Below are 24,629 nucleotides of genomic sequence, written 5' to 3'. Positions count from 1 at the left end.
GGCTTAGAGTATGGGGTTTGTAAAACCTTAAGCCATTTGAAAGGAAGGCACAATAGAAGTGAAAAAATATGCATGTTTTAGGAAAAACTACAGCTTTTAAACTGTATGTTAGTTAGTGGGGTAAGAGTTTTAGACCTCTCCCCCTCAGCTCAGATAGAACAAGCAGCACACTTCCCCCGGTATGTCCAATCCAACATCTAAGCGCATCTAGAGCCGGAGATTATGTCTCAGGAAGTTAACTGTTAATTGGCCAAGGTACTCTGACATGTTCTTGTGACACTTGTGTATCTTAAATTGCCATTATTCATTCAGTAATGCAGTTGATTTGACATTTTGGAAGCCAGCCATTCCAGTACTTGAGCAGGAAGCTGAAAGCAACACCACAAGCAAGATTACTACTCAAAAAACAACCAACCAACCAAACAACTGGCGGCTAAGCCATTCCAGTAGGTGTTTTGTTTCACTTGGTGAATGAAAATCATTTAGAATTAGAGAAGTAGTGTAGACATTAAACAAGTCTTGCTAGCTTTTAAAAAAAAAAAAGTGATAAGCCTAATTAAGTTTCACATAGAAGCCTAACACCATATATTTTCTCTAAGAAGTTGAAATTGCCCAATAGACAAAATTAGCACATTGTGTATATAGACAAGCTTTTGTTTAAGAAAGTAAGAGCACAGTTAGTCTTGGACATTTCAGGAAGCAGTCAAATCAGATATGGAGAAGGTAGTTTTACAACCACTTGTGTTAACATGTGATGTGCTGATATTTTAAGAGAAAAAGGCAGGTAAGAAAAATCATAATCTCATCTCTTTATATCGTTTGCATTGCAAAAATGCATAGAACTGTCTTATTTCTCTACCCTCTATAGCAATAAGGAAATACTTAACACAGACACACTACAAGCTACTAACAATTAACTCATAGCTGAGGATATTCAACAGCTGCAGGAATTAAAGTATATCATTATTATATCTAACACAGCATCCCCTGACAGAGTGTAGAGAAATTGGTGAAAAGAAGCAAAAATAAAAAAAAGTGAAGAACATTCAGGCTTTACACGAGCAAAAATATTTCATTTCAGATACAGGTCTTATACTGCAAAGAAAAAGCCATCTCTACCAAAGGGGGAAGCTAAACAAATGTAACTTTCTTTTTAGGGAGTGAAAAAAATATAGGCTTCCAGAATGTCTTACAAGGCAGGCACATTCACCATTGCTAGCACAAAGTCTTCTCTTGTCACAGAATTGGTTTCAAAGTTGGATTTGAAAACATTTAGTAAAATAGTCATTAGACAGAGACCAGTTAAAAACCAATGCAATTTAACCCACGTTACGACACCTTGTTCCCACTTCCCCAACAGAGGCAGGCAAGAAGCATTTGTTCTCTTAGTGATAGCTGCTTGTTTTAGGTACCCAAATCAAAACTAGTTCTCTGAAGAGGGCATCTTCCTATTTCATGGGTCAGCTAGCTTTGAGATAGGGGTGCTCACTTACTAAAATAAATTATTCACACCCCAGGTCTAACACAGCTCTGGAAAAACTTGGGAGTTGATGTGAGCCAGAACAAAAACAGAACTAGATTCAGGGTATGGCTACATTTGGAATTTCAAAGCGCTGCCCCGGCAGCGCTTTGAAGTGTGAGTGTAGTCAGAGCGGCAGCGCTGGGAGAGAGCTCTCCCAGCGCTGCATGTAAACCACATCCCTTACGGGTGTAGCGTGCAGCACTGGGAGCCGCGCTCCCAGCGCTGCTGCCCTGATTACACTGACGCTTTACAGCACTGTATCTTGCAGCGCTCAGAGGGGTGTTTTTTCACACCCCAGTTGCAGCGCTGTAAAGTGTGAGTGTAGCCAAGGCCTCAGGTTATAGAATCTTTGTTGATCAACATGCCAGAAATAACTAAAATTGTCAGAGAGTCTAGGTCAAAACTACAGTGCTGGAAGAAAGTGTGTTGCATATTGGAAAAGCTGAGTTAACAAGTAACTCCAGCTACCCTCTACCCCACAAAAAAGGTTTCATGAAGACTTGGTTCAAGCTAACACTTTCTGAAGAGTACAAGCCTCTTCAAAGGGCCCAAATATAAGCAGTTTTTTTTTTTTTTAAGATCAGTGGAATTTTGCAGTTGAAACTCCAGAGAACTGCATTGTCAAGATGTTCAACTAAGCCAATTACATAGGATTGCTATAAGTTTAAGTTCAGCAGAGAGATATGAATATTAAGAACATCCTGTACATAGCCTAATTCCTACTAGAGTAATGGCCACAGTACACAAGCTACCAATCTGGGCAATTTTATTGCCAAATGAGTAAAGAGACAATGAATGTGCTTTTAGGAAGCTTCTTAACCCTAGAGGAGGTCAAGAGGTAGATATTCACAGGACTGTGTTGCAGAACTTATGCCACCGTGCTCTCTTCTGTAGACAAAGAGCTCCAGTCCTCTCTAGCACCTTTCAAGAGCAGCAAATTTTAAAAAAGAGTTTAACTGCTTTCTATAGTTTTGAAACAGTTTAGGGCTTATCTACATGGCCCCACAGTAATCAGACTTCAGACAATGTAAACTCCAGTATGCATTAGAATACTGTGCTGTAATGCTTCCTTTGTACCTCTAGGTTAGGTCCATAACTAAAAGGCTCCTACTTTGCATTAATGGATTCCTGTTTAAGGAGGACTTTTAGTTCACAGCAGCAGCATCCACACAGGAGAGTTACAGTGTAGCACACTAGCCTATGCTTCAATTTACAACCTGTAATTCTAACGACTGGGCTATGCAGATGCAGCCTTTTAGTCAAACATATACAACTCTACATTCCCATGAGAGTTTGATCAATGTGACAAAGGTAAGTGTGTACTTTAAGAATTTACAGGTTGTACATTATGTTTTGGCATTGTGTGTCTACAATTTTTCTTCAAGGCTCATCTGGTTTCTATGGCATTCCATGTACTGGGTGTAATCCACTTAGGGTGACCAGATGTCCCAATTTTATAGGGACGGTCCCAATTTTGGGGTCTCTTATATAGGCTCCTATTACCCCCCTACCCTGTCCCAACTTTTCACACTTGCTGTCTGGTCATCCCAAATCCACACCTTCCTTCTCTTCTGCCTGTACTGCTGTTTATAAATTGTTGTTACTTAGTCCCACTTCTTGCTGATCTCCTCATCTGCATTCCCCTCCTCTTCATCAAGGTCTGCAAGTGCTTGAAATCTGTTCTTTAACTGCAGAATGAAGGCTTTCTATATTTCAAGGGACTTAATCTTGTCACTGTCATAACATTATGTCCCTTGTTTGGTGGACCCACACTTCAGTTGTAGCTTGATGGAGGCTGTCACAAGGTGATGGTCACTGCCAACATATCCACCTCTTCTCACTTTCACATCTGTTAATGAGTGTTGCCATTTGCCATTGATCATAATATGGTCAATCTGGCTATCATCTCTGCCATTTGGAGACCACCATGTCAGCTTGTGAATTTCACAAGGTTGAAATAAGGTTCTGCCAATTACTAGGTCATTCATATTACAGACATCAACAAGTCTTTCTCCATTTTCATTCATGGTGCCACACCCATGTCTTCCCATTGCATTGTCCTTATCAAACCTGGCATTCAGGTCTCCTATGGCGATAGTTAGGTCATGGCATGGTACTCTAACTCTGCCTGTAGTGCAAGGTAGAATCTGTCCTTTACTTCTTCATCACGGTCATTTGTCAGAGCATATCACTGAATCAGGGTGATATGTTTCCCTTTCAGTCTGGCTCTCAAGTCTGCTGCTGCTGAATTTCCATTTAAGCAGGGAATGCTCCACTCCCTTCTTCAAAAAGGATAGCAACACCCTCATGGTGTTTTCCATCACCCCAAGCAGAAAACAGCAAAGTTTCTCCCAAGGCTGCTGTTATCTTCCTGATCCCATCATCTGCTCTCACTGACACCCAGGATGTGTAAGCTGTAGTGTCTCATATTTGCTGTGACCTGAGATAGCTCCCCTGTTTCATACATTCCGAAAAACAAGATTTTTTTGTTCTTGGTGTTGAGCACTTCAGTCTTCATACCAGTGGCTTCCCTTTGGCTTTCACCACTGGCAGGACAAATACCATGAGCAGTATAGCAAGGCACACTGGGAGGTCAAACGTCTGTGATAGCGGACAAATGGCATTATGTTGATAATCTAACATAAGCAGAGGCTGCAGCTGCTTGTGGTGAACAAGGAACCATCCACAAAATGATGCAGCTTATCAGTAGTAAATGGCAGACACCAATGCACACTCAGGAACAAACTAGGACACCTACTAATAACCAAAAAAGAAGAAATATGCTGGACAGTGAATTTAAAAGAACTGCTGAACAGAGAGACACCTAAAGAGGAAGCAAACATCCAGGAGGCAGAAGATCTTGATATCAACACAGACACCCCAACTAAGAGATCATTCAAGCCATCAAATTAAAAAAATGGGAAAGCTCCAGCAAGGATAACTTGAATGCAGAATTGTTCAAGGTAAATCCTAAATTAGCAGCATCTACAGAATCATAGAAGATTAGGGTTGGAAGAGACCTCAGGAGGTCATCTAGTACAACCCCCTTCTCAAAGCAGGGCCAACCCCAACTAAATCATCCCAGCCAGGACTTTGTCAAGCCAGGCTTTAAAAACCTCTAAGGCTAGAGATTCCACCCCACCAATTCCAGTGCCTCACAACCCTAGTGAAAGAGGGTTTCCTAATATCCAACCTAGACCACTGCAACTTGAGCATTGCTCCTTGTTCTGTCATCCGCCACCACTGAGAACAGCCAAGCTCCATCCTCTTTGGAACCACCTTTCAGATAGTTGAGTGAGGGGGGGATTTGATAGCAGCCTTCTTCTCTTCTGCAGACTAAACAGGCCCAGTTCTCTCAGCCTTGCCTCGTAAGTCATGTGCCCCAACCCCCTGATCATTTGTGTTGCCCTCTGCTGGATTCTCTCCAATTTGTCCACATCCCTTCTGTAGTGGGGGGCCCAAAACTGGACAATACTCCAGATGTGGCCTCATCAGTGCTGAACAGAGGGGAATAACAACTTCCCACAATCTGCTGGCAATGCTCCTACTGATGCAGGCCAATATGCCATTAGCCTTCTTGGCAAGAAGGGCCCATTGCTGACTCATATCCAGCTTCTCATCCACTGTAACCCCCAGGTCCTTTTCTGCAAGACTGCTTCTTAGCCAGTCGGTCCCCAGCCTGTAGCAGTGCATGGGATTCGTCCATCTTAAGTGGATGACTCTGCACTTGAACCTCAGATTTCTTTTGGCCAATGCTCCAATTTGTCTAGGTCACTGTGGACCCTATCCCTACCCTCCAGTGTATCTACCTCTCCCCCTAGCTTAGCATTATCTGTGAACTTGCTAAGGGTGCAATCATCCAGATCATTAATAAAGATATTGAACAAAACTGGACCTAGGACCAACCCCCAGGGCACTCTACTTGATACTGGCTGCCAACTAGACATCGAGCCATTGATCACTACCTGTTGATCCCAACAATCTAGCCAGCTTTCGATCCACCTTATAGTCCATTCATCCAGCCCATAATTTAATTTGCTATCTATTCTGGCCCCTTTACTTACATCAGTCTGAGAAAGGGAAAGCGTGCCAGATGACTGGACCAATGGGGTTATAACAAAGATACCAAAGAAAGGAACTCTCAGTAATTGTAATAAAAGTGTGATATCACGCTAGTTATCTGTGCCAAGCACAGTACTGTGTATGATCACAGTCCAGCGTATATCAGAGGCAGTTGATAGTGTTCTCAGAAAACAGCAAGCTGGTTTTCAGAAAGGGTATGGATACACAGACCAGATCTTCACTGTACGAAACATAGTAGAACAGTGCTTAGAATGGCAATGGCAACTCTACATACATTTCATAGACTTGGAGAAGGCTTTTGATTGCATTCACAGGACCAGCCTATGGCACATTCTGTATAATCAATATCAAAAGCTTCTATTTCAACTTTCATGCAGTGTTGATCAGAGAGCTCATTTCTGAAGTCCAAACAGGAATACGACACACCCTGACGTGTCTGCAGTTCTCTTCAACATTGCCTGGGTAATGTGGTGAACAATAGAAGACATGCCAACAGGTATTAAATGGACACTTCTCATCCTTTGAAGATGTTGCTCTGCTATCACATACTCAACACCATATACAAGAAAAAAATAACTCGACTCAATGCATTCAGCCAGCAAATTGGACGGAAAATCAGCCGCAATAAGACAGATATCATGACCTTTAACAACCATAGACTGACTCTGGAAGCACCCCAATGCCAGTTTGCAAAGGGCTCCCTGGTACATAACAGATTCAGATGGCCTGACCAGCTTAAACTCTTCACACATGTGTAATTTAAAATGTGTCACAATTATAACTGGAAAAATAATAACTCACTGATCTTTAATATTATTGCATGGTGTATGTACTGTTATCTATGTAATTCTTTGTAGGTTGTGCTGGAAATGTGTATCTAAAATGGTGTTTAAACCAGGCCTGTCAAGGGAAGTCAAATAGGTTTTCCCAGACCAAGAAAAAAAGGGGAGGGGCAGAGGGAGGGGGGTGTCAACATCCCAATCCAGGTGTTACCGAGGACAGTGGGCTAATTGTTTGTATTGACAATTGCAGGAAGATTAATTGCATTGTATTAAAAAAAACCCACAAATGTGGGGGAGAAGCCATCATGGCATACACACCAGACAGCATGTATCTACACTGAGCAAGGAAAGGAACTTCACCTGGGAATACACTTCAGAAGAATAAATTTCAAAGGTTTGATGACTAAAGAGATGAGAGAGAGAGAACATATTTTATCCATCATCTAAGGAAGGAAGGACGGACAGAAACTAAAAAGTCTTTGAGCTCAGTGTGTTGAGCCCTGACTAAAGAATGAGCTGGCTAGCCATGCTGGAAGAATGACTATGGCAAGGAAAAAAGGAACAAATTCATTTGTTAAGTGTATTTTTACTTTTATTTATAACCACTTTTATCCTCTTTTCTTATACTTGATATCACTTAAAAGCATACATCCTTGTGTTAAGGAACTTTAACTTTTACCATAAGCCAACTCAGTTTGATGGAAGTAGGTGGTTTGTCATCCTACTAAGTTAATAAGCAGCTGTGTGCTCTCTTTAAAGCAGCAAACTTGATAATGTTCTGTGGGTGCTACAATCAGAAGGGCTCAGCACTGCAGAGAAAGATGTTTTAGGGGAGAACTCAGGATTGGGAGGGTGTTAGTATCAACCCTGCAAGGAATAACCAGCCTGGTAGAAGCCAGGGTGAGGTTACTGTGCCGCGAACATGCTGATGTCAGAGTTCTGAACCAAAAAATGCACAACACAGAAACACCCAGGGTTACAGGAAAGGTTGTGAAAAACTCCTTACTGGTCTGGGTTGAACTGTTGACCATCACAACTTCTCCAACTTTTTGATGCAGTGGCCATATTCAGTTTATGCATTCCTTTAGCTGGCAAATTTTGATCATCAAGGGTTATTATAGGCACTAAAATCAAGCAAGCAATTGAGTTGCTAGAGGCTACAATAGAAAAAATAATGAAGACAAGTATTATAAGAGACTTTCCTATAAATCTGATTTCTGTAGGTTAAATAGTTTTCTGACAGCAAGGCATAGGTTACGGATGTCAATATTATTACAGACATTTAAGTTCTTGCTGCTGAGTAGCCATTTGTGTTCTACCAATTTGAGTTCACTCTGTGCACGGAGTGTTGTAAACCCTCTTTAGAGCTGCCAACACTTCTCCCTCGAAGTGCACACATATCTGTGCTAGCTCTCACTGAGCCAGCACAAGTATACCAGCATAGCTACAGTGCCATGGGTAACAGCAGCGGAGGCACAGATTAGCCATGGGAGCATATACTCCGTTTCAGGCAAGTTTGTACTTGGTCCAGCTAAGCCATGCCTTTGCTGCCGCTATCTGTGCTACTGCAGCTACTCTGGTATTTACACCCATGCTAGCTTAATAAGAACTAGCATAAATATCTGTATGCAAGCTAAGGGGGTGGGAAACCACACACACCTACCCTGTAGTATAGGCATAGCCAAAAAGTCATAATGGTAGCAGGGAATGCACAGAACTGGCAACACGAACTGAAAATTTGTTAACACCTGCTGGAAGACTGGTTCACAGCTAAATATGCTTTGGCATAAGCAGATAATAAATAGTTTCCTTACGTAAACCTCATCTCCATTTAAAATATGTTTAAGGAAGAAGACACGATTAATATTTTATTTCTTCACATGAATAGTTTTTAGTCTCAAATGGGACCACTTCAAATAGATTTGGCCAATACTTCTACCTCAGTCATCCTGTTTGGTCAACATGGTCTTTCTACTGTGGTATTGCCTCTTCCCCATCCCAAGTACACTGGGCTGACTTCTCAATCTTTAGATAAAAAAAACAAACTAAATTGCCAAGTCATTTGTTACAACATGGCAAATGTATGCATCCTCTGCAATGCATTTCTTAGATGACTTCAAGAGACCTGGCTTATTTTGCAAGAACATGCTGTTGTGCTCCTGCCTCTTATAAAATCCTATTTAACCTTACAAGGATAAAAACTAAAAACAGACTATGAAAGTCAGCACTTTGGTACCTTATTATGGTAATATCAAAATCCAAGATGCTTTTTGTTTTGCATGTTCTTCCACCAGGTTGCGCCATCTTGCAACCTCTCTGTATCAGCCTTGCCTGCTGTCTCTACTGTACAGAACTTTAAAATTTAGAGTATCTCTAATTACAGTTCTGCTTTGGATACTTATTGCAGGTGGAAATAGGAGATGTTGAGAAGCCCGAGTTAAAACAGCAGATGGACAAATCCAGTAACTGACTAGTAAAATATGAGCTATGCAGACAGCCACATCATACTTCTGTTCAATCTAATTTACAGAGAACTGAAGTAATAAGGCCTCAGAACATCAACTGGAGAAATATAGAGAAACAGGTTAAGTCATGAGTAGTATATAAATGTGACTCCCCAGTGAATGGGTAACTTTATGGCAAAGGACCTGTTGAGAACTTGATATCCTACAGCCTCAAATATTTAGCTGAAAAATGATCCAACATAGTAACAGCTTTTGAAATCTGTGAGACTGGGGCAAGATCCAGATTGTTTTTGAATAACTAGTTCCTAGTTTTGATAATAGCTCATTCAACTTGAGGCTCAGAGAAAGGCAAGCTTCTTTTCCACATTTATGTGATTTATCAGCTTGATTTAAACAATGGGCCTTGCTTGAAAAAGTGTCTTTTCAAAGCAAATTAGATGTAACTGATTTCCCCATGCAAGACTCCTAAATCAAAATTAATTCTGTATTCCTCATCTATCCATAACTCCTGAATAAAAACAATGAATTGTAGATACAAGAATTAAGACTAGGCCCATAGAGGGATAATGTATGCCTTCTCAGATGGAATGCCTGCCAAAAAGGTATTGGAAAGTTAGGATTCCCAAAAAAAAAAAAAAAAAAAGAGAAGAGGATTTTTTTTGGGGGGGGGGGGCGGGGAGGAGAAGGGGTAAGTGGACTACAACCAAAAGATTAATAAGCAGGCTAGGTGGTGTGTTTGAATATCACTGGAGCACCTCCCCACTTTGAAAGTGATTTTACAGATTAGCCAGCACCATCTAGTATGGCCAATGTTTGTTTTACAATATGAATTTTACGTGGTTTCCAGTTTCCTTTAAATGCCAAGTTTTTCCTACAGCTAACATTACTAGAGCACATGGAAGACAGTTATGTTTGCAGGCATTACAGTCTTGTAAATTTTACTTACCTATCACAAGTAAAATACTGATGTTTACTGATATGAAGAGAGGCTAACAAGTGGCCAGAATAGCAAGTTCCCATGACACTATTACCATGTTACATTTTAGATCAGGACTGAAGCAGATTCTCCTGGGAAAACTAGAGTTAGAAGTTATTGTACAAACAGTCACACTAAGTTACATGGAACTTATGAGAGCTGGAAAATATCTACACAACACAAGTGATTAGAAAACTACTGCTTGCAAGTAGAGAGCCTAAACCAGGGGTGAGCAAACTTTTTGGCCTGAGGGTCTCATCTGGGTATGGAAATTGTATGATGGACCATAAATGCTCACAAAATTGGGGTTGGCGCAGAAGGGGGTGAGAGCTCTGTCCAGGGGTGCAGGCTCTGGGGTGGGGCCAGAGATGAGGAGTTCAGGGTGTGGGAGAAGGCTCAGGCCTTCAGCTGGTGGTGCAGGCTGGGGGGGTTGAGGGATTTGGGGTGCAGGAGGGTACTCTGGGCTGGGATCGAGCAGTTCAGAGGCTGAATCAGGGATAGGGCAGAGGGTTGGGGCACGGGGTGCAGGCTCTGGCAGTACTTACCTCAAGCAACTCCCGGAAGCAGCAGCAGGTCCCCCTATCCAGCTCCTACATGGAGGTGCAGCCAGGCAGCTCTGCGCACTGCCTGATCCACAGGTGCTGCCCCTGCAGCATCCATTGACCACAGTTCCCAGCCAATGGGAGCTGCAGGGGTGGTGCCAACATGGCAGCCATGGGGCTCAGCACTACTTGTAGGAGCCAGAGGGGGGACATGCTGCTGCTTCTTGGAGATGCAGCATGCATGCACAGCCCCGACCCTGCTCCCCGGCTGGAGTGCAGGAGTGGGGCAAGCCCCAGACCCTGCTCCCCAGCAGGAGCTCAAGGGCCAGATTAGATTGGCTGGCAGGCCAGATGTGGCCCACAGGCTCTAGTTTGCCCATCCTGGCCTCAACAATCCATCTCTGGAGTTTTTAAAAGAGTTCCCATCCCTTATGGATGTGTGACTTTGCTACTGTTCTTATTTTTCCACAAGCAGCTGCTTAAAGCTGACAAGACTGGTTGATTTTAGTGCCACTATATGTTGCCCAGGGGAGGCTTCTGAAGTCTCATTTTTAGTTGCTGCTGCTTGTGAAAACCAGGAACAATTGAAAAAGGCAGGCACTGGACCTATTAACAGGGAGAAGGAGCCACTAAATGGAAGGCTGGGGAAGGACTAGCTTAGTCAGTGTTTCTCAAACTGGGGTTCCTGAGGGAACTTCTCAGGGGCCACAGGCCTTGCTGATCAACTCAAGTCTTCCCCCTCCCTCCCAGAGGCTACTGAAGGCAAAATGGGAGATTTTAGGCATCAAAAGTCCAGCAGCATAGAGAGGCTAAGGCAGGTGCTCTGCCTTCCCTGGGCATGTGCCACTTGTGGAAGCTGCCAGCACATCCCTGTTCCGGGCGGGGGGGGGGGAAGAGAGAAGAAAGATGTATGTGTGCACTCATGCACCCCGCATGCAGAATGGGTCTCTGTGCACTGCCCCCACCCCTGAGTGCTGACTCTGCAGCTCCCACTGGCCGCAGTTCCCTGCAGGGGTGGTGCCTGCAGGCAGTGGCAGCGCACAGTGACCCCCTGGCCTGCTCTTCTCTCTGGCAGTACCCTTAAAATGTGTCGGTTGCTTTTGGGAGCTGCATGAGGCAAGTGCCACTGGGCTGGAGCCTGCATCCCTCACCCTCCCACACCCAAACTCCCTCCCAGTGCCCACATCCCAACCCCTCTGTCCCAGCCTGATGAAAGTGAGGGTGGGGGGAGAGCAAGCAAGGGGCAGGGCTGGGGACTTGGGGGAAGAGATAGAATGGAACAGGGCCTGGGGCTGAGCCAGGGTCTTAGTGGCCCCACCCCAAAAAAAAAAAGTTTTAAATCAAAATGGGGATCCTCAGATTGTTGAGGTGTGAGAACCGCTGGTTTAGTACAGAGACCTATGTACTAGTCAGCAGGCTCTGGAATGGGGATTAAGGTTTAAGAAACATCCTAATCAATCAAGCATGAATGCAAAAGGATGGAGCTCCCCCAAGCACAGGCCAGGGACAAATACCATCATCTTCCCCAGTGAGTGGGGAGAGGAGGCTTTAAGACACACGTCCATGGATTATCACTCCTCATCTCTTGTCCATCGGTATAAATCCAGAGACTAAATTAAAATAGTTGTTCTTAAATGTATGAAGATTCATTTACATTACCTGAGTGTGAAAATTTGAAATAGTCGTTGTTTCTATGTCCTTCTTGCCCAGAATTTCCATTTTCACTGGAGTGTTAGGGAAATTAAAAGCAAAATAATCCAGGAAGTCTGGCAAGTAGGCAGCTGCACCATGTACTATGGCTAAAGCATAGTAGGCTGCATTTTTCTCATTTTCACTGAATGACAAAGCAAGAAATTCTTCTGCAAATCTCTCCATCTCCACTGGAGACAAAAATGAGAGTTCATCCATGTAGGCATGAAGGACCAAAGCACCACCATTAGACTGATGTTCTTCATGAATAAAGTTACTAAATTTTGTGCCAGTTTTCAAGAAACTGCTGCGAACAGAGTGTTCTTGATGAGTCATAAATGGTGTCTGAACTCCCTGGGGTACCCGATATTCCTGCATTCCCAAATTCAATCGACAGAGTTGCTCATCCTTCAGATACCTGAAGGATTCTTTGTTCACTTCCGAGTTATCACTCTGTCCTTGAGTCAGAATCTCTTTGTTGATGCGAGTAAGTCCAGCACAAACTGTTTGTACTTCTTTGTTGTACATTTTAAGGCGTTTCCCTCTCATATCCTCCCGGTGTTTCTTTTTCTTCTTTTTCTTTATCTTCTTCATAATAAGACTGTCGACTCGCTGGGTTTTGCCATTTTCATCTGGAGTTTCTGGCAATAAAAACAGGAAGATTAGAGTTCTACAGTTATAGCAGATCTATCCAAAAATGAATTAAGAAAAATGCCACACTTCCCAAAGCCATCTTTTTCTGAAAACTATTAGCAGATTTCACATTGGTTGAATTTTATATTAGCATGTTTGCTTTTGGATTAGCATATATGTAACAAAGCTGCATTTGATTACATAAAAACACTAAGAAAAGCAACATCTAGTTACTATATAAAGTCTTGAATTAAGAAAAGCTGGCAGAATGAGGAACTATAGGTATCTAAGAAATTTTGATTAAATTAGTAACAATGAAATTTTTAAACTAGCTATTTAAAAATAAGAGGCATCCTAAGTGCCTCTTACAATAAATCATTGCAATCCAAAAAAGTCTAGCAGCTACACAAAATATAAACTAAAATAAGTGAAAGAAGGCAGTGTGAGTAAGAGTTAAACATTTAAGTCTCACTTATGCAGGTTGTGTGCAAGCAGGCATACTATGCAGAGCAGCTTAAGATTTGGGGCCAGAACTGAAGTGTGAGGAAGGAAGGGTGAAGGAAAAAAACACAGCAAACAAACCCACATACAACCACCATTTTAACATGGTAAATGGAATTAGTACAGGAGTTTGCAGTAATATTTAAAAGGACAAATGTTTAGAGCAAATTAGTCAGTTTAGTAACTTTTTCCTTTAATCAAAGTTAAGTCTTCAAAACCAAAAAAGCTTGTGGAAACATCTGGCAGAAAGGTGGAGAAACTGTAAATGAGCCCAAATTACACATGGACAATCTCATGCTTTTTTTTTTTTTTTAAAGAAGCTTTTTATACTTCAGTAATCTTTCAATATGAGAAAATGCACATTTGAAATGTAAAACCCTTTTCCGAACGCAGCACCACCCTAGTTAGGTATTTCATAATATTTTGCCAACAAGTTATGTTTTCATGTTAATATTCCCATTGTATGGATAAATTCCATGTTGTGTGTAGGGGCTGGAGGGGAGCAGAAGATAGGAACTGAAGTACCCCTGCTACCCCATGGTCCTTGCAGTTCTTGGCCTCACTGCTGAATGCCAGTGAGGAGTGATTAGGACTGAAATTGAGACCCAAAATGTATTTCATAGAGAGGTCAAAGCCAAATTAGACAGGAATTTTTTTTAATCTCTACTAAGATCGCTGGATTCAGACTGGTGAAAGGCTGTGCAGCTCACTGGCAATGCCCTAAAGCATCCAGGATGCCAATAAATATCTGATCCAAAGTCAATGGAAGGACTCCCATTAAGGGCATGATCCAGAGCTGCTGAGATTAAGTGCTAACCTATGAGTGGCTCCAGACACCTACATTTAATATATCATTTAAAATGTTCGTTGTGAAGTCAACACCACATAAGTAGGGAATGCAAGAATTAATGCTACTTGGGCAGCTTCAAGTCACCCTTCACTTGTGCATATACAATATATAGTCTTTAGTCACATACTGTTTCTCACATGGGTTATCTTCACACATGCTCCTCATACTTGAGCTAAAAGAGTAACTGGTACTGGAGTGAGTGTGCCTGGTATACTTCAAGAAGGCTGTGATAGGTAGACAGTGGCAACCTGGGGCTCAGGATGTGGGGAACTGCAGAAGCAGACACCTCCACCCCTTTTCTGCCCAATTCTCCCTATCCCTCTTCAGGCCCAATCACACTATCTAGTCTCAGCCCCATCGCTGACCACTCCCCATCCACCCCATTTTCTCCTCCAGGTCAGGTGCCATAGCTGCGTATTGTGGCTAGCAGGAGAAACTGCAGTTGTTGCCCAGAGCCACACTGGATGCCTGAGAATCTCAGAGATAAGGCTGTAAAAATGCATGGGTGTCACAAGAGGCATGATACTTGGCAAGATCATTGAATTCTTAGGTTTTCAGAATCAGTTTTGAGGATGACATGTCAGATTACACAAAACAGTCAGAAGCTTCCAGATATATTTGCCTGTTTATTACAGTTAATACAAGAAGTTTGATATAGCTGACCAGGGCTGAGACCAATGATTAAGGCTACTATTTTGTCATGAGGTCACAGAAGTCACATAATCCATGACTTCCAAAGACTGGCATGACTTCAGCCCCAGTGGCTGGGAGCCGCAGAGTCCCACCACCCCCCACAACAAGCTGTTAAGTACCCCACCGCTTGAGGCAGCAGGCCCCTGAACTCCCAGCTCCCCAGGGAGGGGGCAGGAGGACCCTGGAGCTCTGAGCCCACACAGGTGATGAGGGCCCCAGAGCTCCCAGCCACCCTGCAGCTGCCCAGTCCCTTCCCATTTTATCATGGATATTTTTAGTAAAAGTCAGGGACAGGTCATGGGCTTTGTGAATTTCTCCATTGCCTGTGACCTGTCTGACTTTTACCAAAAATATCTAGGACAAAAGCTTAGCCTTACTTATGATCTATTAATGGGACTGCTTGTAGACCGCTATCTCCTTTTTCTCCTGCCCATTTTGTGATCTGCATTGTTTTTTGGAGGTGCACAAATTAAAAATTAGCAATTAGTCAAGTCTTGTTTGAATTACTTTGGTGAAATCATACATCACCATTGCTGTTTGCTCCATCTTTATGTACATCAGCAATTCCCCAACTTATATTAGTGACCTCTTTCACACAGCAAGCCTATGAGTGCAACCTCCCTTATAAATTAAAAACTTCTTTTGCATTTAAACACTACTATAAATGCTGGAGGCAAAATGTGGTTTGGGGTTGGAGGCTGACAGCCCATGATCCCGCCCCCATGTAATAATCTCCCAACCTCCTGAGGGGTCACAACCCCCAGTTTGAGAACCCCTGATGTATATAGTTTGTATAATGGAGGGAGTGATCAGAACAGTTATCTGACTTTTTATAAGAGTTGGGGAATTCACAAAACAGATCATTTGTTATACTACCTGAAATCAGAGTGACTTGTGTTATTTTACATCAACAACGCATGTAACAGCAATTACCACTTAACCGGGATGGCTGCTTAAATGTATCGTAACCTTAATCTGCTGCTAAAATTGTTATCTGACTGGAAGATAACATGGAAAATATGTTCGCCATGGTAGCAACCGCATAGGGCTTTGTATTCCTAACACAGCAAAACTTTTATGGACTTTACTGAAACTCATTTGTATTCCCACTCAACTCACTTGCAGTACTGAAAGTTATAGACCACCACAAGTGTTACTGGTATTACTATGATAAGCAAGAAGGAAAGCTATGGCTATAAATTCATATAAACTCAATTTAAAGCTGCAATACTACCTTAGTGACTTTAGAAAGAGTTTACAGTTACTGTAGACCCTTATGAAGACTACATTCTCTAGCATTTTAGAGCTTCTCTTAGGTAGATTGCTAGAAGCTGATGTTTTAAACCTGCATTATAGTCCTTTAAAACCAAGAGAATACCAATTTAATGGTTAAAACCAGTCAAAGCAAAGAATTTTTTTTTAAATATTAAATATAAAACTATTTTTGAATCCTTGAAATATCAGTCTTTTGTGATGCTGTCGGTTATGCTCACCTTTTACCTGGCATCTTACAAACAGCAAGTATATTTGTTCCAATATTATAGATGAGGAAATAGATTGTATCATTTTCAGTGTTATCCAATATCAGTCAAACCCTGGAGACAACTGCTTGGGAAGCCTTGGAGCCAGCCACACTGACTGCCACAGAAGTCACGGAGGGTGCAGAAAGTCACAGAATCCGTGACTTCAGAGGAACAGAGCTGTAACTATAACCACTGGATCACACTGCCAGCTACTCTGTAGGCCTTCAAGTATATAATGCAATAAAGATTTGTTCTAAAAATCCATGAAAAAAGCTGAACAGCCAGCTACTGTTGAGGTCTTTTTGTAAGTGTAACCGTGATTACAGTGTGTTTACATAATTACTAAACTATGAAGTTTAGATTGTGTGTTTTATCAGATTAAATAGTACAATTCAGGATTTAGAAGATCATCTTGTAGCTAAAACACAGGACCTGAAGCAGGAGATCTAGTTCTTTCTGGATCTGCTACACACCACTTTTCTGAACGTGGTTTTTCAGTATGCCCATTAATGAAGTGGTGATATACCTCAGAGGTCATAAGATTAGACAAATTTTATAACAGATCTGGATAGAAGGTATTAGAGTCAAATACTTTGCATTTCTCTAATTTCAGAAAAGTAAAACGTGATGAAATGGAGGATCCATCTATGTATGCTATAGTTTGTAGTTTTGTCAAAAACATATACATAGAGTTCATAATCTCTAATTTGACATTGAATGTGAGGCTTGTCTGCCATCTCAGTCTTTTTAACTCCATGCTGGACTGAGATTCCAAGCAGTAGTGGCACCAGGCAATTAAGTATAATTAAACTTTGATGCCATATGGAAACACACTCCCTTGGACAAATAACTGGCTACCTTTCTGAAGCATCAGTTGGCCCAGGCAGTCTTGTAACTAAGCAACAGATCACCTGATGAGGCTGATGGGGTGATGACTGGAAATAGCAAAAAACGGGTGTCTCACTGGCCATTTTAGAAAGAGGAAGAAGAAAGCATAAGCAAAAAGCTGACAGCAGAAGTTAGAGCGGACTCCACATTCCAGATAAGTCACGAGCAGGAGGGAAGGATCCTGGACTCCTTTAAAGACTCTGTCTTAAGCTCAAAGAATGCTCAACAGTTGAGAGTATGTTATGTGCTTCAGCTAGCACATGTCCCTGGATAGATAAACAGTAAGCCAGAGAGCTCACAAGACTGGAGATCTCTGGGAAATGGAGTGCCTACACAACTGGTCCTGGGGGACTAGGGCAACTGGATCACAGGGCCCCACTTCTATCAAGGGGTAAGAGTTCATGCCTGGGAAGAAGCATGCCAGAGAAAGAGGGTGCTGGAGCCTAACTAGTTCAAGGGATGCTTAAAAGTACATGGGTCCTGCATAGGGTGACCAGAGAGCAAGTGTGAAAAATCGGGATGGGGGTGGAGGATAATAGGAGCCTATATAAGAAAAAGATCCAAAAAATCGGGACTCTTCCTATAAAAAAAATCAGGATATCAGACCCGAACAGCAACCTGGAGTGTGTCCAGCAGTGGAGCTTTCCCAGGCCTGAAACACCCTTGTCTTCCAAGACCACAAAAGTAAAAATCTTTGCTCCTAGAGGGACTAGATATTTAAAAATCCAAAATGAGTCAACGTAAGTTGTAAGATAATTTCAGGCTAACAAATGTACTGTATCATTGAGGAACATCTAAGTCTACTTCTAAGTGACTAATAAGTAAACACCTACATTCTCCTGAAGTCACATTTTAGTATTTAAATAAGAACACCCACTATTGAATATTTAGGTTTTACTATTGCCTGAATGCAAAATGCTCTTAAGAGGGATTTACTTCATTCAACATGAAGTATAAGCTATACACACACATTGACTATTGCATCAACTGTTTTCAGTCTTTATCAGCATCAGATCCCGTAAATTAATCTTATTTTAACTGCTGCACTTAAACTTAACCTTTGCTCAGTATGGTGAAGAGTTTCACTATTATATTGACAATGCATTTGGTATTAGACAACACCTGCCTGTTGGCAATACTTGACAGTCATGTAGAATCTCTAGTTTGAAATGAAGAGTTTAAGCAAAGACTGCCCATTCATCTAATAGTGGGAGAGAATTCTTTGCACACCTCAGTGAATCCAGCAGCAGTTAAGTAGTGGATTAAGGTTTTAGTACTGCATTCCTGATGTCAAGAGGAAACAACACACTGCTGGCCATTCTTTAACTAGTTCAATATATGGTAATGTTACTAACATGTCAACTTGTAGTTGGGTACACTAAGGTACCTAGACATAAAACTTCAAGATGCATTGTCTTCAGGGAAATGTGTTAACAGATAGTTTGGCTGGTCAATCAGCACAGCCTAAAGTGAAGGGAACTTTTAGAACAGCTGAAAGGAGGAAACAGGAAGTTGAACCAGACCAGTCACACAAATTTATGATGGTAGGTAAACTATTTTATCAGTACAGTGGAACAAGGAATGTAAAATCCTCACTCCCAAAGCAGGAAAGAAAGTACATCCTGGCAAGAGTGGGTTAAGTCTAATTTCTGCAGTATTTCAACTTTCGTTTAAGAAAAAAGCAAGTTTTTAGCCTTTGAGTCCCAGTGAGAATGGATGCAGTGTGGTTGTCCTGATTCTGCAAAAAAAAAAAAAGACTGCTCTCCTGTGTCTCTGAGCTTTGCTAAGCCACAGCTTGAAATTCAGATTCTGGTCAGTTTCACAGCCACAATTCACCAGAGATTTCTGCAGTATTAACAGAAGTAGTAAAGAAAATCCTGTCAACCCTGTCATTAAAAACTTGACTCAGATACACAGGAAGTAGATCTGTTGAAGATACATTTTTATGCTATCTCTTTACAGACCAAAACTGAACACCTGCTAGTAATTTATAATTGTGTAAAAGCCTCCCTGGTTTCTCTTTCTGGTATTCTAAAATGCTTTATACTTACTGCTGAAATATCACCCAAATATCTCATAGGAGAAATGTATAAGGTATCCCATCCCAGTATCCTGGTATTAAAGAATCAGCACACATGAAAAGCACACTCAGCCGAGTTATTTTAAAACTAAACATTCCCAAATCATAATTTTAATTAATAAGCCTCACATTGTTGGATACTATTCATAATAATTATTCTATCTTCATAGAAATAAAAAGTTATGAGAAAGAATGAAATGACAATTAAATTCTCTAGAAGTGCTTCAAGAAGAGTTCATACACCATTCTGTTTGAATTCAGATATCTAATGCACACTTCTATACCCACTCAACTTTGCAGTCTATAGAATTAAGTATCTAAACTGAAAAGAAGTCTTACTAATTTGCATTATAAAAACTTCTGTATAGTTTAAATTTTACAAATACACCTCCAAATTACTACAGTATTTCAGTATAACATCTTGATAGCTTCAGCTCCACTGCTGGAACTCAGACCCAAAATACGGAATTTTCATTACAATAACTTTCTTAGATAAAAGCAAGATGTTTTTACTATCATAAAACTTGATAATTTTACTACTCAAGTAACCATTTAATAATGTCCAAGATACTTTACAAAAGAACAGCCACACTGGGTCAGACCATGGGTCCATCTAGCTCAGTATCCTGTCTACTGACAGTGGCCAATGCCAGGTGCCCCAGAGGGAGTGACTGTAACAGGTAATGATCAAGTGATCTCTCTCCTGCCATCCATCTCCACCCTCTGATGAACAGAGGCAAGGGACACCATTCCATACCCATCCTGGCTAATAGCCATTAGTGGACTTAACTGGATAAATTCATGGAAGTTCTTTTAAATCCGGTTACAGTCCTAGCCTCCACAACCTCCTCAGGCAAGGAGTTCCACAAGTTGACTACCCACTGGGTAAAGAACTTGCTTTTATTTGTTTTAAACCTGCTGTCCATTAATTTCACTTGGTGGCCCCTAATTCTTGTATTGCGGGAATAAACAAACAACTTTTCCTTATCTACTTTCTCCACATCAATCATGATTTTATATGCCTCCATCATATCCCCCCTTAGTCTCTTCTTTGCCAAGCTGAAAAGTCCTAGCCTCTAATCTCTCCTCATATGGGACCCATTCCAAACCCCTAATCATTTTAGTTGCCCTTCTCCGAATCTTTTCTAGTGCCAGTATATCTTTTTTCAGATTAGGAGACCACATCTGTAGGCAGTATTCAAGATGTGGGCATACCATTGATTTATATAAGGGCACTAATATATTCTCCATCTTATTCTCTATCCCCTTTTTAATGATCCCTAACATCCTGTCTGCTTTTTTGACTGCCTCTGCACACTGCATGGATGTCTTCAGAGAACTATCCACGATGACTCCAAGATCTTTTTCCTGATTTGTTGTAGCTAAATTACACACCCCCCCTCATATTGTATGTATAGTTGGGGTTATTTTTTCCCCAAATGTGAATTACTTTATATTTATCCACATTAAATGTTATTTGCCATTTTGTTGTCCAATCACTTAGTTTTCGTCAGATCTTTTTGAAGTTCTTCACAGTCTGCTTTGGTCTTAACGATCTGCAAATTTTGCCACCTCACCGTTTACCCCTTTCTCCAGATCATTTATGAATAAGTTGAAAAGGATTGGTCCTAGGACCGACCCTTGAGGAACACCACTAGTTACCTCTCTCCATTCTGAAGATTTACCATTTATTCTTACCCTGTGTCTTTTAACCAGTTCTCAATCCATGAAAGGACCTTTCCTTTTATCTCATGACAACTTAATTTACCTAAGAGACTTTGGTGAAGGACCCTGTCAAAGGCTTTCTGGAAATCTATTAATTTATCAAGTAAAAGCTTTTATTACATGCATAATCTAAAATGGACCACTAGAGCATGTAAAAGCTCTAAGAGTTTCATATGCAGTTGCCCAACTTTCAAAAATCTTTGCTTTGAAGAACAGGAATATTCTAGTAAGGCTTCTTAAGCAATGAGTGCTTACCACAATGTATTGCTATCTTGATGTTATTTGCCTGGGAAATCTTTAGTTATTTTGATCAAGCTTGTCATGGAGAAACAGTGATAGCTCTGCTAAATGGAAATATTTATTCTTCATTAAATATATAAGTAACCCTAAATGATGGCTCTATTAATCATTGCTTCTTACTTTCTAGAACTCCAGAATTAGTATAGTCCAACAAAGAGTTTATGTAATTCAAGGTTAAAAGATGTGCAGGAAGTATCTTCAGAATAACCCAGCAGGTTTACCCACAAAACACTCAGGCAGGGCCGGTGCTTCCATTTAGGTGGCCTAGGCAATCGCCTAGGGCACCAGGATTATTGGGTGGCGGCATTTTGCCGGGGGGGGGGGAGGGGAGCGCCGCAGGCGGCTCCGGTGGACCTGCCGCAATCGTGCCTGCGGAGGGTCCCCTGGTCCCGTGGCTCCGGTGGAGCTGCCGCATGCATTCCTGTGGACAGTCCGCTGCCACGTGGCTCCGGTGGACCTCCCGCAGGCACGACTGCGGCAGGTCCACCGGAGCCACGTGACCTGCACATGGGGCGGCGAAATGGCTGTGCGCCTAGGGCGCTAAAAACACTAGCGCCAGTCCTGCACTCAGGGTACATTTACACTGCAGCTAGGCAGGGTGATTCCCAGAGTAGGAAGGCAGATTCTGACAAGCTCTGCTCAAGCTAGAGCACTAAAAATAGCAGTGCAGACACTGCAGTACTGGGTGGCTAGTCCAAACCATCACCAAGTCACCCAAGTTTGCCAGCCACTGGCCAGCCAATGTTCACTATTTTTAGCACGTTAGCTGGACCTGAGCTAGTACATGTCTGTCTACCCACACTGGGAATTACACCTCCCAGCTGCAGTGTAGACTTACATGTTCGTGTACCTTTTGGGGGCATTACAGATTAACAGAACTGTTACACTTAATGCCTAGGTCTATCTAAAAGTGCTGAAAATATAAACTTCATTTTTCCAAATGAAAATCTCATGTATGGATGTATTGCAACATCGTGTTTGTTTTTTTGACTGCCACTGCATGGACTTCTTCAGAGAACTATCCACAATAAATCAAAGATCTTTTTCCTGATTAGTTGTAGCTAAATTAGTCCTCATCATATTATATGTATAGTTGAGGTTATTCCCCCCCCCATGTGAATTACTTTACATTTATCCATATTAAATTTCATTTACTATTTTGTTGTCCACTTAGGTTTGTGAGATCTTTTTGAAGTTCTTCACAGTCTGCTTTGGTCTTAACTACCTTGAGCAGTTGAGTATCAGTAGACAAGTTCTCATAACATCAAGTATCAGAGGGTAGCCGTGTTAGTCTGGATCTGTAAAAGCAGCAAAGAATCCTGTGGCACCTTATAGACTAACAGACGTTTTGGAGCATGAGCTTTCGTGGGTGAATACCCACTTCCTCAGATGCATGTCTGCTCATGCTCCAAAACGTCTGTTAGTCTATAAGGTGCCACAGGATTCTTTGCTGCTTTTAAGTTCTCATAAGTAACTCTACAGTAAATTAGTGCAGATACAATGGGAAGAAAGCAGATGAATCAATATATTTATACTTTGAACTTTCAGTGGATGTAATCAAGAATAGTTGTAAAAGGGCAACATCACAATACTCTACCATACATACTCTGTACACATTAAGTCCATCTGCCACAGGAGTCTGAACTCACTATTTAGTCTCAATGATCGATATGCTCAAGTATATACACCTCAATATCCAAACCCAGAAGGAATAATGGTACATTTATTCAGTTAAATTCAGGTTAAAATCTCCAGCAGTACTTTTTATATTAACTACTATTAGGAAAATGAGACTGAACAGTAAAGTTGTAATTAGATACCCATTTCTCCAGGGAGAGAAAAGCCTTCCTTTCCCCTTAAATATTGTGATTTATCAACAGAAGCTATGACCTACAGAGACTAACTCCAAACAGCCCTAACACCACCATGCCCCCACCCCCGTTGACAAAATATGGTGGTAGAAAAACCTTATAGATGGTTGTTACTGACGCAGAATCCACTATTGCTGGGGAAAGCAGCGTTCAGCTACATAATCTTGAAGTGATGCTGCGACAAGTGGTCTAAAGGTAATTGTGCCATTCCAGTCCTTTATTTTAAGTCTCTTTAAATCAGATCACGTATCTGGTTTGAAGCTATGACTTTTTCCTGGCATATATGCCCACGCACCAGTTAAAGGACTGAATATTAGAACGAGAGACCAGGCTCTTTAGTCTTACACCTACTAGTTCGCTTCCACCAGGCCAAGCAATAGGCAAGTTAAGAACTACGTCCCTCCGTCCCGGAGCTCTAAAGAAGGCTGCCGGGGTGGCCTATGGGCGGCCTCTATAGCTACCTGTTTGTCTCTTAACAGACTTGCAGAGCTGCGGGCGAAGACACTTCACAGACCCGGTGCATCACCCGTGCTGCTTCACAAACAAGGAGCAAGTGCCAAGCGCGGTTCCCACCGACTGGAGCCGCTGAGCCAACCCGCGAGTCCGCCGCGGCAGCTCTGCCAGGGCGGTTTCACACGCTCGCTCAACCAGCTCTGGGTGAAGGCACGGCCGGGGGGGGGGGTGTGTGACAGCCCCACTGGCACCTCACACCTCCGCCCGCCCCTCCTGAACGCCCCCAGCCCCTCATGCCGGAGGCAGCCGAGCCCCAGACCCTTGTCCGCCGCCTCACCTCGCTTGCTGGGCCGCCCAACTGCCCCGTCCCCGGGGCTCCCCCGCTTCCCCTTGTGCGGCTTGGCCCCGGCAGGCTGGCCGGGCTCGGAGTCCCCAGCGGGGCGATGGCGGTGGTGATGGTGCCGCTCCTGCTGCGGAGATCCCTGCGGTAGGCTGAGGGGAGAGAAGGTGAAGACCCCCGCGGCTGCGGCCGGGGGCAGGCCGGCCGGGGGCATTGGCTCCGCCGGGCTGGGCCCTACCAGGAGCGGCTGGCTCAGCGTAGCCCGCTTGCCGCCGACAGCCTCGCCAGCTAGTCCCCGCCGCCTCCTGCCACCACCCCGGGGCCGGCCGGGTCGGTCCCCCGAGGGTAACGGGGGTGAGTCCTCTGGGCCCCGGGATACGGCGCGCACCGCAGCGACCTGCGCAGCCATTTCACAGTCTCCCTCACACACATTTAAATGGCCCGAGCGCCAGCAGCCAACGCGCAGGCGCTGCGTGATGTCTCATGGGAACTGTAGTTCCAGCTGCAACATCGGGCCCCCAAGTCCTAATCTCCACGCGCATGCGTAAACGCAGAGCCTGCTGGGGAAATTGTTTGTGTTGGGCTTCCAGGAGAGAGAAGCGTGCGGCGAGTCACGCAGGCTGACCCAGTCACGTGGGCTCTGGGGGGAGCCCAACGGTCATAACGGCCCAAACACTCGAAAGAGGTGAGGCGTGTGCCCCGCCCACACAGCT

General features: G+C 42.8%; 1 protein-coding gene across 1 annotated transcript in view; it reads right to left on the bottom strand.

The window, feature by feature from the left end:
• RSBN1 (round spermatid basic protein 1) overlaps nucleotides 1–24,629 on the bottom strand; it is a 45,918-nt gene extending 21,289 nt beyond the window's left edge. Inside the window, exons 1-2 of the mRNA XM_050954302.1 lie at nucleotides 23,914–24,629; nucleotides 12,030–12,700 (exon numbers count right to left, since the gene is read on the bottom strand). Of these exons, the coding sequence (XP_050810259.1) occupies nucleotides 12,030–12,700; nucleotides 23,914–24,325 (1,083 nt within the window). The 5' untranslated portion in view covers nucleotides 24,326–24,629. The remainder of the gene's footprint in view (nucleotides 1–12,029; nucleotides 12,701–23,913) is intronic.

This window comes from Gopherus flavomarginatus, chromosome 5, assembly GCF_025201925.1.
Source record: "Gopherus flavomarginatus isolate rGopFla2 chromosome 5, rGopFla2.mat.asm, whole genome shotgun sequence".
NCBI classification, from domain to species: Eukaryota; Metazoa; Chordata; order Testudines; family Testudinidae; genus Gopherus; species Gopherus flavomarginatus.
The sequence above is the reverse complement of the archived record's forward strand: the minus strand, read 5'-3'. Positions and strand labels throughout refer to the sequence as shown.